The 13059-nt window shown below is 40.9% G+C and overlaps 1 protein-coding gene across 2 annotated transcripts; it reads right to left on the bottom strand.

Annotated features, from left to right (window-relative positions):
* Positions 1-3826: 3826 nt before the first annotated feature.
* On the bottom strand, positions 3827-12315 carry LOC115198540 (galanin receptor type 2-like). 2 transcript variants are annotated; one of them, XM_029760543.1, is made up of 3 exons: positions 12192-12315; positions 7697-8091; positions 3827-5979 (listed from the first exon to the last, which is right to left on the bottom strand). In XM_029760543.1, exons 2-3 carry the CDS (start codon positions 8068-8070, stop codon positions 5226-5228), a joined length of 1128 nt encoding a protein of 375 aa, XP_029616403.1. In that variant the 5' UTR covers positions 8071-8091; positions 12192-12315; the 3' UTR covers positions 3827-5225. The 2 variants fall into 2 exon arrangements, with proteins under 2 accessions (XP_029616403.1, XP_029616413.1); XM_029760553.1 differs by lacking the exon at positions 12192-12315 and adding an exon at positions 11449-11473.
* Positions 12316-13059: the final 744 nt, after the last annotated feature.

The following is a 13059-nucleotide window of genomic DNA, read 5'->3' as shown; positions in this document are numbered from 1 at the left end:
TCCGTGGGTGTGGATTACATCCCCTATGTAGACTCCAGCCCTGAGCTGGAATTACTAATGAACAGACACAACCAGAGTGGAAATATTAGGCCCTGTGTTGGAAACTGTTGGAATACCTACTCATATAACCATTACGCGCAGGACGCGCGGTGGTCGTAGATATAATTACAGTGACCTATTTCAAAAAACAACTTGCAAACCTCTAATAATTTGATATCAATGAGACAGACACATGTAGTAGTTACAGAAAATCGAATGTATACATATGTACAAAATGACCAAGTGGAGACCGCTATAAACTATCATATACCAGATATAGGATATATCAAAAGCAGTGAGGGAGCTTGCTAACTGCATGCTGATTGTTGGAAATGATTAAGTCCCTTATTTTAGAGAATTAAAGTGTGTGTGTCTGTGCATGCGTGTGTGTGTCTATTCTGTTCTGCCTTACTTTCTTAGATCCATATCAAGCAAAAAAGCTTTAAAAAGAACAGTCTATATCGTGCTAAGAAGGAACTGGGGTAAGTTTTTTTCAAACGTCGTCTATTTATGTTCCAAGTTGTTCTTAGAGTTAATTCTATCCTGAGTCATAGCAACCAGATGCTGAAGTCTCATAGATCACGATTACTGCTGCTTGACACCCACAGATTTCGGGAACGGAGGGGTTTAAACAGCATCAAGGTCAGCATCACTCCACTCCTCTAGACTTTCTGCTCTGCTGTGATCATCTTCACAGGAAGTGTCTACACTGCAGATGGGTTCTGGGGGAAATGGAGGTTATGGTTTGTCCACTCACCTCTATGACTTTTCCTTGGATCATCAGTAATTACAACACATTAATACGTATTTCACGTCTTCTTTCAAGAGTTAATCATGGCACATTCAATGCCATCTAATCTAACAGCATATTCCCTATATAAACTTAGGGTATGTTTGTAATCCACCCAGTTGGCCCACACTTTATCACCCAAGCTTAATAAAGTTTGTAATGCTCATGAGAGAGGAGAGACTGTTACATAAGAACAGATTCAATTCAGTACAAGCCTGAAACCATACAAATGAAACCATTAATCACTAACCACTAAATTGTTCTTCAAGAAAAAAGTGTCTGAGGCTTAAAGCAATAAGGGTAGCCTGATATAAAAACTTTTCAAATCTGTCAGTCCACGGAAGTGCTGCAATAAGGGTCTTGAGGAGTTAGTAACTCTGTGGTGAGAGACAATGACGTATTTTTCAATTAAAAAGACAATTAGATGGAGTATTGACCTGCTGGAAGAGAATGTTCAAGCTCTACTGCAAGGCAATAAAACACGGTCATACAATTAAAGCACAGACATTTTGCCAGTTTGTTGGAAGACATTTCATTTGTTTGTCACAACTTTTTCATTATCCTGCTTCTAAGTTTGGTAATATTGAAGGATAATGGACATTTTAGGATACCAATGAAGTTGTCTTTGAAAGATAACTCATTGCAGTTGTATCAACTGCCCACAGATTGAAGTGGTACAATGTCAAACAGTAAGGCACTTTGATTCTTGGCTCAGCCGGTGCGTGGACATGGATTTGAATCTCTGTCTTTTGTCTGTATACAAATCGAGGACATTGTGTCTGAGCTGCGTCATTCTGGGACGGAGGAATTCTTATGCACAATAGAGTTATCCTAACAGTGAACGAGTCAGAGAACACATCTCAGGGACGAATCCGTAGAGACGAACCACTCTCTATTTAACTTAAAATCTTGTACCACCACTGCACACTTGGCAGATGTTACAGTCAATTACTGTGTGCCAAAATAAAAGCTTTCATCCCAGCCTTAATTGCTTGCTTTGGGTTTTGGGTGTGACAAGCTACATTTCAAACTGAAATGCCTTACAGCGGGATTACATTAAGGAATGCACTCCCACCATGATGAGAGATACACTGATGAGTCATAATCATGCTGTTTATGCATAACGTTGCTTTCGTGTAGCACACATTGGCCAGAGTCATTCTGGGATGTCTATGCATGATAATTACATTTGGCTTTCTTCTTTACAAGCTTTATTCTTCAATCAGGAGCTCCTTCAAAGTGAAGCAGAGGCAACTCCTGTATGCAAATGCTGCCTCTCTCCCAGGTCAAATTCCAGAGATGCAAGGATCTCTGGGGGCTCCCTTTTTCTCCCCTTTCTTGCTCTCTCACTCTCTCTTGCTGCTTTCCTTGATATTCTACTACAGTATGAGTTACTTCCTAGAGGAAAAGAAACAATCTGCCAAGAACAGGTAGGCCTAAATCAGTGGAGGCTGCTGAGGGGAGGACGGCTCATAATAATGGCTAGAGTGGAGTCAATGGAATGGTATCAGATGTGGTTTCCATGTGGTTGATACCATTCCAATGACTCCATTCCTGCCTTTACTATGAGCCGTCCTCCCCTCAGCAACCTTAACTGGCTTTAATGGAGAAAAATAATCCTCTTTTGTGTGCAAGCACAGCACTGTGTGCTCTATCTTCACACAGTTTCATATTTATTCAATGTACAAACGTGGTCAGATGCGTTCAAGGATGTAACACTACAAGGTGTGAAACAGATGAGGGTAAGCGCTCATGAGGACAAGGGAGGCTGCAGGCTTATTGATTGGTTGCCACGACAATTCAGAAACAAGTACTGAGCCTTATAGAGCGTCATTGAAAAATCCTCAAAACATCACAAGACAAACAATGCCTTTCTATGATCATATCAGTGCAAACAGAGAGCCCGTAGTTCAATAATTATATTTACTGTCTGTACTCATTGTAATGCCAGTGAATGAAACATGGGAAATTATTGCCTGCCATCGAAAGAATAGGATCAATGGAGAAGGTGGATGTATCGAACCACCATTTGGAGAGACAATTATAAAATGTGTAGGATGGTGAGCCTGACTAGAAAGCTCTTAGAAAATGCTTCATAAGAATTGGGTGAGACTGAACCTGTGACTGTTAGTATGATAGTCATTTTATTAGCCGTACAGTATACCTGAAGTGGGATTTAGCTAATTGAGGCTCCTCGCGTCTTGCATTGTAAATTCATTTTACTCTTGGCATGATAATAGTTGCTGTCTTCTATTGAGATCGGATTAGCTCATTATATTTTCCAACCTTCAGAATACATGATGTGTGATACTGACCCCTTAGAGCGTTATTGTCCTACTACCTTTTACTAATGAAGGTTCTTAAAACAAACACACAAAGCATTTCTAATGTGAAGTGTGTGTCATGTGTATCCTCATATTATTAATGGGTGAACAAGAGAAGGATACATACTCCATCCTGGCTTTTAGATGGGTAATGTGCACGTTGCCAAACCTAGCATAGCAAGGAACACAAGGAGCTATAATGTGACTGTTAGAACTCCTTATTGCTTTTCTAAACGTCTCAATACTGTACTTATGAATATTGATGTAGGGACTGAAATCCCATATAGGGATAAAAGCAATTCCCATGAAAGCAATTGCTATTCCCCCAGGCGGAGTTTGCTTTTAATTAGTCATACTGAGAGTTAGAGACGTTGAAAATCTACAGTATTTGGGCTAAGATACGCATGATGTTGTGAGCTATTTGTTTCATGGGGAAAATTGTTAATAAGCTGAACCAATTGAGCTTTTAAAGCATGGTCTGTTAGAGCTTGAATGTTCTGAACACACAATATTTGGTCATCTTAGTTTAAACGAATTGCTTATGAATAGCTACTTTACATGAATGTACCTTTCATAAATACTACATAGGGGTGTGTCTAGGTTTAGGGTTGAACCGGGTTGTGCAGATGAAACCAGGATTAGGGTTTGATATGTTACCAATAATAGCATTAAATACCGCAACATAAAACATTTTATTTGATCATTGATATTTACATCCACTTCTAAAATGTTTAGCCAATATTTAACCAAATACATAATCTCATCCAATACACATAAACAAGTTAGAGAAGTACATAAAGTACAGACATAAGGAAGTGTCACAAAGGCGAAAACAAATAACACAAAAAGCACATTGCATTTTGACAAAATTGCCGGGTATAAAGGAGAGTTCTAAATATAAAATATATGCTTTTCTATTCTGGCCTTTTGCAGGAAAATCAGTCCTGCTGGTGGAAAATTGCATTTCTTGGAATTTCTAAATGAGAGGGAGGGTAAGGACATGAGAGGCAGGGTAGTTTAACACAGCAGTGAGGTAGTATACAAGCTTTTAAGGAGACTCGACTAGAAAAGGGGAAACTAGGAAAGTGAAGAAAGCAAACAGAGAAAAGAGAAAGCTGACTTCATAGAGTTTAACAGACAGATTAGATAATACAAGTGAATAGAGGACATAAAGGATAATATAGTTAGCAGCATGGAATTTACAACAGCAACACAACTCTTAAGTGACTGAGTGCAGTAAACATCAGAGAGAAACATGCGAAAAATACAAATATGTGCAAAGCAAAAAGATAACACCACCAGCCGAATACATTTGAACCTATAGAGATCCTATTCATAGGTTGCACCATGGCATTGTTATGAGCATTCTCAAGCCGCCCTCTTGAGAATAAACCCATTCATTCTGAACGGAGGGAAATGACTGCTTCATCTAAATTACAATGACGTTGCTAAGGTAGGCAAATATTTAGTAGGACACAACTATGCCATCATTATCATTTCATAAAATGTACTTTAGACAGAGGGTAATGTTGTTATTAGCTAGCAAAGTTTGTCAAAAATAGCTAGCAATGCTAAACTTAGCTAGCTAAAAACCGGTGATCTCCACTCAATCTTAGCTTGCTAGCTAACGTTATTCTGCAAGTCCATCTGATGACATCAAAATGATGACAAAAGGTTTTCCTACTAATTATTTGCCTCATTTTAAGTGTAATTGTATTTCCAAGCCATTGTAATGCACTTGATGATATCTCCTCAGCGCTCATTGATAATGCATAGAGTAGAATGCTCAGTCGGCATCAGTTCTAAAACAAATGTTCAAACCAATATTGTGATGAAACATAGGTGCAACCCATAAATTAAATGACTAGTATTCTAATTTATAATTCTATATTTCAACCATTCTCATGTTTGTTTTTTTAAGGATCATGCTCTCTTTACCCTCTCATCAAATTCTCAGTTGTCACCATCTCAAAAACCGAGATACTGTCATCATTGAGTTTCCCTTTGAGGTTGGAATACAAAGTCTTTGTGATAAGGAAATCTGCAAAGTCCTTTACCATTGGCCTCATCATTCAAGGCTGTTTCTGGAAACGGCTTATAGTTGCTTCCCTCGGCTCGGCGATGGGCCGGCTGCTCATCTCACAGTCATTTTGTCGTACATTGTCCTCATTAATTTGTGACACTTCTGTGGACCCCGCCTGGAACCCAGGCACTGTGTTGGCCACATGTACCACATGCACTTTGTTCCTGCCGTTCTTACTGAGAATGCAGCTGAACACCTTCTTGAAGCCTTTGCGAAAGTGCTTGGACACCAAGGCGTACACAATGGGGTTGAGGCAGGAGTTGGCGTAGGCCATGCAGTGAGAGAGGATCCTGAATGCGTATGTGGTCTGGTTGAAGGGGAAGTCTCCGTACAGATAGCATAGGATCACCACATGATAGGGCAGCCAGCATAAGCAGAAGAGCACTGTGACGATGATGATCATTTTGGTGACTTTGCGCTTAGCCCTCTTGGACTCTGACATCCCGTCCAGAGGGTCCACAGCAGTCCACAGGTACTTGATGGTTCTGGTGTAGGACAGGCTCACGATGAGCACAGGGATCACATAACCAAACACAAAGGTACACGTGTCCAGCACCTTGCGGTTGTACTCCTCCCAACCTGGAACACAAACGTTACTGTTGGCGTAATCTATGAGGTCGTAGTAGCTCAAATACGGTCCTGCGAAGATCAATGATAGTCCCCAGATGACTACCATGGCAACCACGGCATTACAGGGCGTTCTCAACTCTCTAGAGCGAAGAGGGTAGCGAATGGCCAGATACCTAGACCAAACAGAAAGACTTAGTTACATATTCTATTAAACCATAATGCCATGAATCAATGTACACTGAGTGTACAAAACATGAAGTAACACCTTCCTAATATTGAGTTTTACCCCACCCACCATTTTGCCCTCAGAATAACCTCAATTCTTCGGGACATGGACTCTATAAGGTTTCGAAAGCGTTCCAAAGGGATGCTGGCCCGTGTTGACTCCAATCCTCCCCACAGTTGTGTTAAGATGGCTGGATGTCCTTTGGGTGGTGGACCATTCTTGATACACACGGGAAACTGTTGGGCATGAAAAACCCAGCAGCATTGCAGTTCTTGACACAAAGGCACCTGGCACCTACTACCATACCCCATTCAAAGACACTTAAATCTTTTATCTTGCCCATTCACTCTCTGAATGGCACACATACACAATCCACATCTCAATTGTCTCTAGGCTTAAAATCCTTCTTTAACCTGCCTCCTCCCCTACATCTACACTGATTGAAGTGGAGTTAACAGGTGACATCAATAAGGGATCATAGCTTTCACCTGGATTCACCTAGTCAGTCTATGTCATGGAAAGAGCAGGTGTTCCTAATGTTTTGTACACTCATCGTATGTTGTTTGCTTTATATGTGTAATTGCAAGTCAACTGGGATTTCATTATACTCCACCTTCTAAATGGAATTAATTGTTTTTACTGTTGTGTTGCTTGCACAAAGACATACAAATATTATGAGCGCTTGCTTCTGGGGGTTAATAGACAAGAGGCACATTGGTGCTGCAAATGGAACTCATGAAAGGGCAATCAGTGTGTGTATATTGCTCATCACAACCTGGCAGTGAAATAATTGCTGCTGGGTATTCTAGGTCTCAGCTGTAGCCTGAGTGGACGCTCATTTTTCACATAGAGGACATCTATCAAATGAATGTCCCCCTCCAAAAGGTAAACAACACCAGGGTTTCTGCTCCCTTATTTAATGTAGGATAAAAAAGACCAGCTATTTTCACCGGGCTGAGCATAGCGACGGCCCTGCAGAATCAAAGGCATCCATTTATGCAGGAAAGAAGAATATGTCAATTTCATGTAGGGATAACACATTAGTGGTTTTTTACCTACTCTTTCATTTCCACATTTTAATGCAGATAAAATGCCCTTCCCTTGATCACATGAATACTGGGTTTCAATTAACGTGACCAATAGGGTTGCCAAAAAAGAAATGCCTGATCAGCATTCTCCCTATCTCCCTATGCTCTGTGAAAATGTCAAGGCTGTTTTGTAATAACAACCAATGGATGACTACAGTATAGGTTACTGCCGTGTGCTTTGCTAAATGAGCGTCCGTCCTCCTCTGTAGAGAGAGCATTGGGCGCTTGTATAGAGAGGAAGTGTGCTGGACTTTAATGAGGTGAGGGAAATAGTGACCTTGGCAATAGAACTCCGTACTATAATTGGCACCGACCTTTAGAGCTGCTGCACAGGTTATGTCTCTGTGCTTTCGGTTAGAACTCAACCGAATAAAAATGACAAAATATTTCACAAATGAAGTCTATTCCTATCAGCTCCTCGTTATGAGCCATAAAGAAGTAGTTAACCCAAAACGAGAATAAAGATCTTCTCATGGAATTTGTATACATGTAGAAACATTTGTATAGAGTATTTCAATGTTTTCAAATGTTTATGTAAAATGAGACATTAGCGAACAAGAGCTACAGCGTACATACCTGTCGACCGAGACGGCGGCAAGCGTGAAGCTGCTGGCGTACATGGTGAGGTTGATGAAGAAGTGGACCACCTTGCACATGAAGGAGCCGAACACCCAGCCCTCCAGGGAGTAGATGGTGGCTTGGAAAGGCACGCAGAAGATGATGAAGAAGAAGTCGGCCACGCTGAGGTTGAGGATGAACAGGTTGGTGGTGTTGTATCCCACCTGACCGCTGCGGAGGAGGACGGCCAGGACCAGACTGTTCCCAATGGTCCCCAGCAAGAATATGAGCGAGAACACTACGGGCACGATCACACTGGTGGGATTCAGCTGGTAGCTGTCCGACGTGTTCCAGTGCCCTGCTGTTTTGCTGAAGTCTTCCAGGTCTGACATTTTGGGAGTACTTTAGAAGTTCTGGAAGAGAACGAGAGAAGTACATGATGTGGTTAATGCTGCTGAATTATGACTGCAATGGGGCCACGGGGACTTTAGGGAACACAAGACTGATCATTTATGAACGTATGAACTCAGAAATGTTTTAAAACCAATTAATTCAAATGTTCAAACCACGAGGATAGGGAGGAAAGTTCGTTAAATATTTCTCACAACACATCAATTTCTATTATGTCTCATGTCCTGAATCCCTACATTGTGCAAATCTGAGCAACTATTTCCTTTTGGATGATTTATTTTACAAGAATGGTGGATTGTGTTCCAACTGTGAGGATAAAAAAAACAAAGGACAACCATGTATTTTCATAACAGGGAGCCGATGCATGCTCAGACTACCCAAGGGACCTGTCCACTCCACTTGTGTCTTTTCTATAGCCTTCCCACTCAAAGTGACCTGGTTAGCCTCTTGCATTCATCCTCATGGCATGAAGATGCACACATCCATTGGCTGCTAAGCCATACCAGCAGCAAGGCCTATTAAAAAGTGAGTAGGGAGAGATGCTGATATAATCAAGTCATCATTAAGCTTTGATTATTTGAATCAGCTATGTAGTGCTAGGGCAAAAAAAACAAAACGAGTCTGGGAAACAAGTTTTACATACTGATGAAATCCGCATATCAGATCACATCTGATTACAGTAGGCCTGCCAGCACAATGGCTTTGGAGTGTGCCTCAATAACGTTTCAATGGTGCCCACGTTTTAATGGAAATGGTTGAAATGACATGACACACATACACAGTCACTAATATTATTAAAATGCAGATTCAGATGAAACCATGACAGATGATGCAGAAATGGATTTGTTACTATGAGAGTGATTACATTGTACTGTATGAAAGCTTCAGGTAGGCCTATACAGTAGAGGCGTGTTTGAATCTACAGTTCTGCAGTCATTATCTTATATGTGAACTAAACTAGAAATAAAAATACATACTGTACTTCCTAACACCATGCAGATATTAAATCAGTCTATATATGAGTACCATGTATACTGACATCATTGGACCGTTCTCACTCTATTTTTCCTTTTCAATGTTCATGTTGGACCAACGATGAGTGTTGGTAAATTGGCACTTGCTGTAAGTGCCACTCTGGACAAAGAATGGCTCATCCTCCAAAATATAGCAGAAGCTGCTTGTGCAATCCACCATTTCACTCACTGTAATTGATATTTTTTCAAAGAAAATTCTCTGAGACATAGTATATCACTATCGGGATCTATCGTAAAAGGAGTAAAACATTGATGGTGTTGTAGATTTTACAGTTATTGTGTATGGTTCAGTTAAGCTAGTTTGCTCTACCTCCACTGAGGTCTAAAACCTACTTGTTATCAGAGATGTGTTATCAGTTATACCATTAAACCACAGGACAAATAGGTTACAATAAATCTGTTGGCTTGGATTGTACTTGTCTGGCATAAATTTGACAGCTCTTAGAAAACACACATTTCTCAAAGCAGAGCTGTACCGCTATATACTTCCACCTTATAGATCTCTATCAGCCTGCGCCAGACCCATCGCTCCTCATAACGAAACTGGACCTGATCCAGTACAGGACTGACTGATCTCTACCGTACCATGAACATGACAAGTCAGATGTCAAAACAACAGCTGCTGTAACCAACTTTAAATTGCCATGACAGAGTATTGTTTCGGCCAACTAATTGGCTAGGGATCCTATTAGGTTTGTGACATGACTGCTAAGTCGGTTGCCAAGCTAACATCTGCTGTCATGATTGATCTGATATGACGTTATTGTTATTACAGTTTTACATATTTGTGACAGAGGATTCAAGTCCCACTTTAAAATAATGACAACTGTAAAGGCTTTATAGCACATTCATATCTTCTTAAAACAAACTACTTAGATTCTTCCCAAATCATTCATAAGTCATACCATATTAAGGGCGATATGAAAGTACATCTGGTGATTTGTCAGTGAGCAGCATCCCGCCTTTCCCACCCTTTAAATTGCATGCCATTGGCTTGATCTCTGGGTTAAGATAGGGATCACGAAAGCCTTAAAAGTAATATTTTGTCAAATCACTGTCAAATTATTATTACATCAGCTGAAAGTCAGGTATTTGACGTAGCCTAGCGGTTAGCACGTTGGGCCAGTAACCGAAAGGTTGCTGGTTGGAATACCTGAGCCGACAAGGTGAAAAATCTGTCGATGTGCCCTAATTTGCTCCAGGGGCGCTGTACTACTATGGTTGACTCTTCTTACATATTTCTCCCATAGGCCTTGGAGCAGTACCATAGCATACAGTAAACCCCTTTTAAAATGTCTCATTCACTGAATGCTTTCTGGCTCATAGGAATGAGAAACAGTCTCTCTCAAAAACACTGTCTTTCTACCTCCTATTAAATCTCTTAACAGACTCCATATTAAATCTAATTGGAGTATCTGGGAGATGACAATCACAGTGGCAAACACTGACTCAACCTGGGAACAAAAACACAAAGAAGCAAACATAGCGGAACGAGCACATCCAAACACGTCACAAACATACCTAAAATCTTCAATAATCAAATACAACAACAAAAAAAGAATTTTACATCACGTTCTACTTTGCTGACGCTGTGGTACCACAACAACATGTACAGTATTGTACCTTTTTAATCTAAATTAGGCTTTTGGAGAACAGGATTAAATTGAATATACCCAATAATAAAAACGTAGATTTTCCTAATACAACATCACATTTGTAATCAGTAGGCTGCCTTCGCCTACTGTTCCTCACATATTGCCAATATGTGACCTTGAATAATTATGAAAAGTAAACTGTCAACATACCTCTGTGGCTAATGGCCGATTACCAAAAGAGGAAGGGTGGTTATGTGAAATACACCAAATTATTTAAAATAAACTCTGAGTTATCCTCAATGGAGTTGTATGAGACAATAAGTAAGTAGTTCTGGTATTTAAATCAATGCTCTCTAGCCTACCACTTTAGCTTTACCGCTACTGTCTATATTCCATTTCCAAGAGGCGTCTCATCACTCCTGTTGTCAAGAGTTAGAGCCCAGACTCTCCTCACCCTCAGCAAGCCGAACTCCCAGGGGGAAACAATCTTGACATATATGTCATTTGAGCTGGCTGACAGGAAGAGCAGCATGACAGCCAGCCTGAGAGGCAGGCAGAGAGGACGAGCTAGAAGAGCTATCAATCTAATCCCTTATCTTGTGTGAAACAACAGTTGGAGAGGATGCAGAAATTGTCTCTCGTCTTGAGTCATAATGATGGTTTTGTGTGGAATTACAGCAGTGATGGAAAATAAGAGGAGGGTAAATGACGGGATATAAAATAAACATACGATTTTCTGCTTTTCCTTGTCACGGATGGGCTATTGCAGCAGACGACCACACTGGGTTCCACTCAGCTAAAAACAAGAAGAAGCAGCTCCAGTGGATAGTGATCACCAACACAGGACAATTGAGGAGTGGAAATACGTCGCTTGGAACATGACAGCGAGTCCAGTTTACTTGAGTGGCCTGCTCAGTCCCCAGAGCTCAACCCTATAGAGCATATTTGGGATGAGATGGAATGGGCTGTTCACAGCATGAATGTACTGCTGGCCCATCTGCAGCAACTGCGTGATGCCATCGCATCAGCATGGACCAACATCCCTGTGGAACGTTCCTGACACCTTGTAGAATTCCCCAAATAATTCAGGCTGTTCTGGAGGCAACGGGGGTCCAACCCGGAACCAGATGGGTGTACCTAATAAACTGTCCGGTGAGGATAGATCAGTGGAATAAATATGTTAATAATGAACAAATGTAATTAAACAAAATGAAGGTGAAGACACAGACAACATGTAACCAAACTTCTGAAGCACATTCTCATTGCAACCGTAAGAGTAGTTCATTTCCATCTAGCATCCCACATTCCAGTGGTCGGCTGTTATGCACCTCCTCACAACAGAATATGGTACATGGTAAATGCATGTGAAACCTTTAGAAGAATTGCTATATAAATATTTGAAGGTGTTTGTGTATGAATGTAGACACATCATGCAAATTAGAAGTAGATGTATTTAGGGTGATTTTTACTTACCAGGATTACTGGTAAACTATATATCCGTTGTTCAAATGTCCTGTTTATGTTTGTTGTGTTCTGCTACCCTCAACAGAAAAACAATGATGCTCATGCTAATATCTGCTCCATAGTCTGAGCTCGCTCTCTCCTCCCTCTCCTCCGTTGCACATTGATATTCTGCCTGGATATCTCTCTCTCTCCCTCTCTCTCTCTCTCTCTCTCTCTCAGTTCAACCCTTCCCTTTCCCCCTCTCACAAAGGCTCCTCCTCCACATTTAATTGAATGTTCACACTTCACTGCAGAAGAGGTGCATTGGGTTTTACACACTACCGTCCGTACTGGAGCAAGGCTTAACAACCACTGTTTATTATCAGCTGGTGTGATAAACGAAAAACCTCAAGCAGTATTGTCAATCAGTCAAGCCCCTGCTGGACCCAGACTACAGCACTACGGCTGGAACTCATCAGCTATTAATGTGGTGCAAAGTTTTCCATAAATGCACCATTATGGCAACTTTGACTGGTAGCTTATTGGGAACAGTAGCTCAATACAGCTCTCTTGGATTGTTCTTACTAACGTGTTGGGAGTGCTTGTCTTCAAGGGCTTTGAACTTGTGAACTCAGAAAAGGGTGATATATGAATTGTTTGGTTGTGAGATCAAGTTGCAACGTTAGGGAATATGGCTATGCTTTATGCTTTTCTAAAGTAAACCCTTTTGGATGACCAGGTACAGCAGCTTGATAAAGCAGCCCCTATGGAAACGGGGTCTCTCATCCACCTATATTACATTTCAATGTATTGGTAAAATAGATTTGTGTTGTGTGTGCTTTCGTCAATGCATGTATGCGTGTCTGTCTGCCCTGTGAGTGTTTACATCTAGGGTGAC

Source organism: Salmo trutta, chromosome 1 (genome assembly GCF_901001165.1).
Source record: "Salmo trutta chromosome 1, fSalTru1.1, whole genome shotgun sequence".
Taxonomy (NCBI): domain Eukaryota; kingdom Metazoa; phylum Chordata; class Actinopteri; order Salmoniformes; family Salmonidae; genus Salmo; species Salmo trutta.
Note: the sequence above shows the minus strand (reverse complement) of the source record. Positions and strands in the feature narration are given on the sequence as shown.

Excerpts from the sequence above, each read along its gene's own strand:
- LOC115198540 (XM_029760543.1), bottom strand. The coding sequence starts at position 8,070 with ATGTCAGACCTGGAAGACTTCAGCAAAACAGCAGGGCACTGGAACACG. Across the intron at positions 5,980-7,696 it reads GCCGCCGTCTCGGTCGACAG|GTATCTGGCCATTCGCTACC; the intron begins GTATGTACGCTG and ends TGTTTGGTCTAG.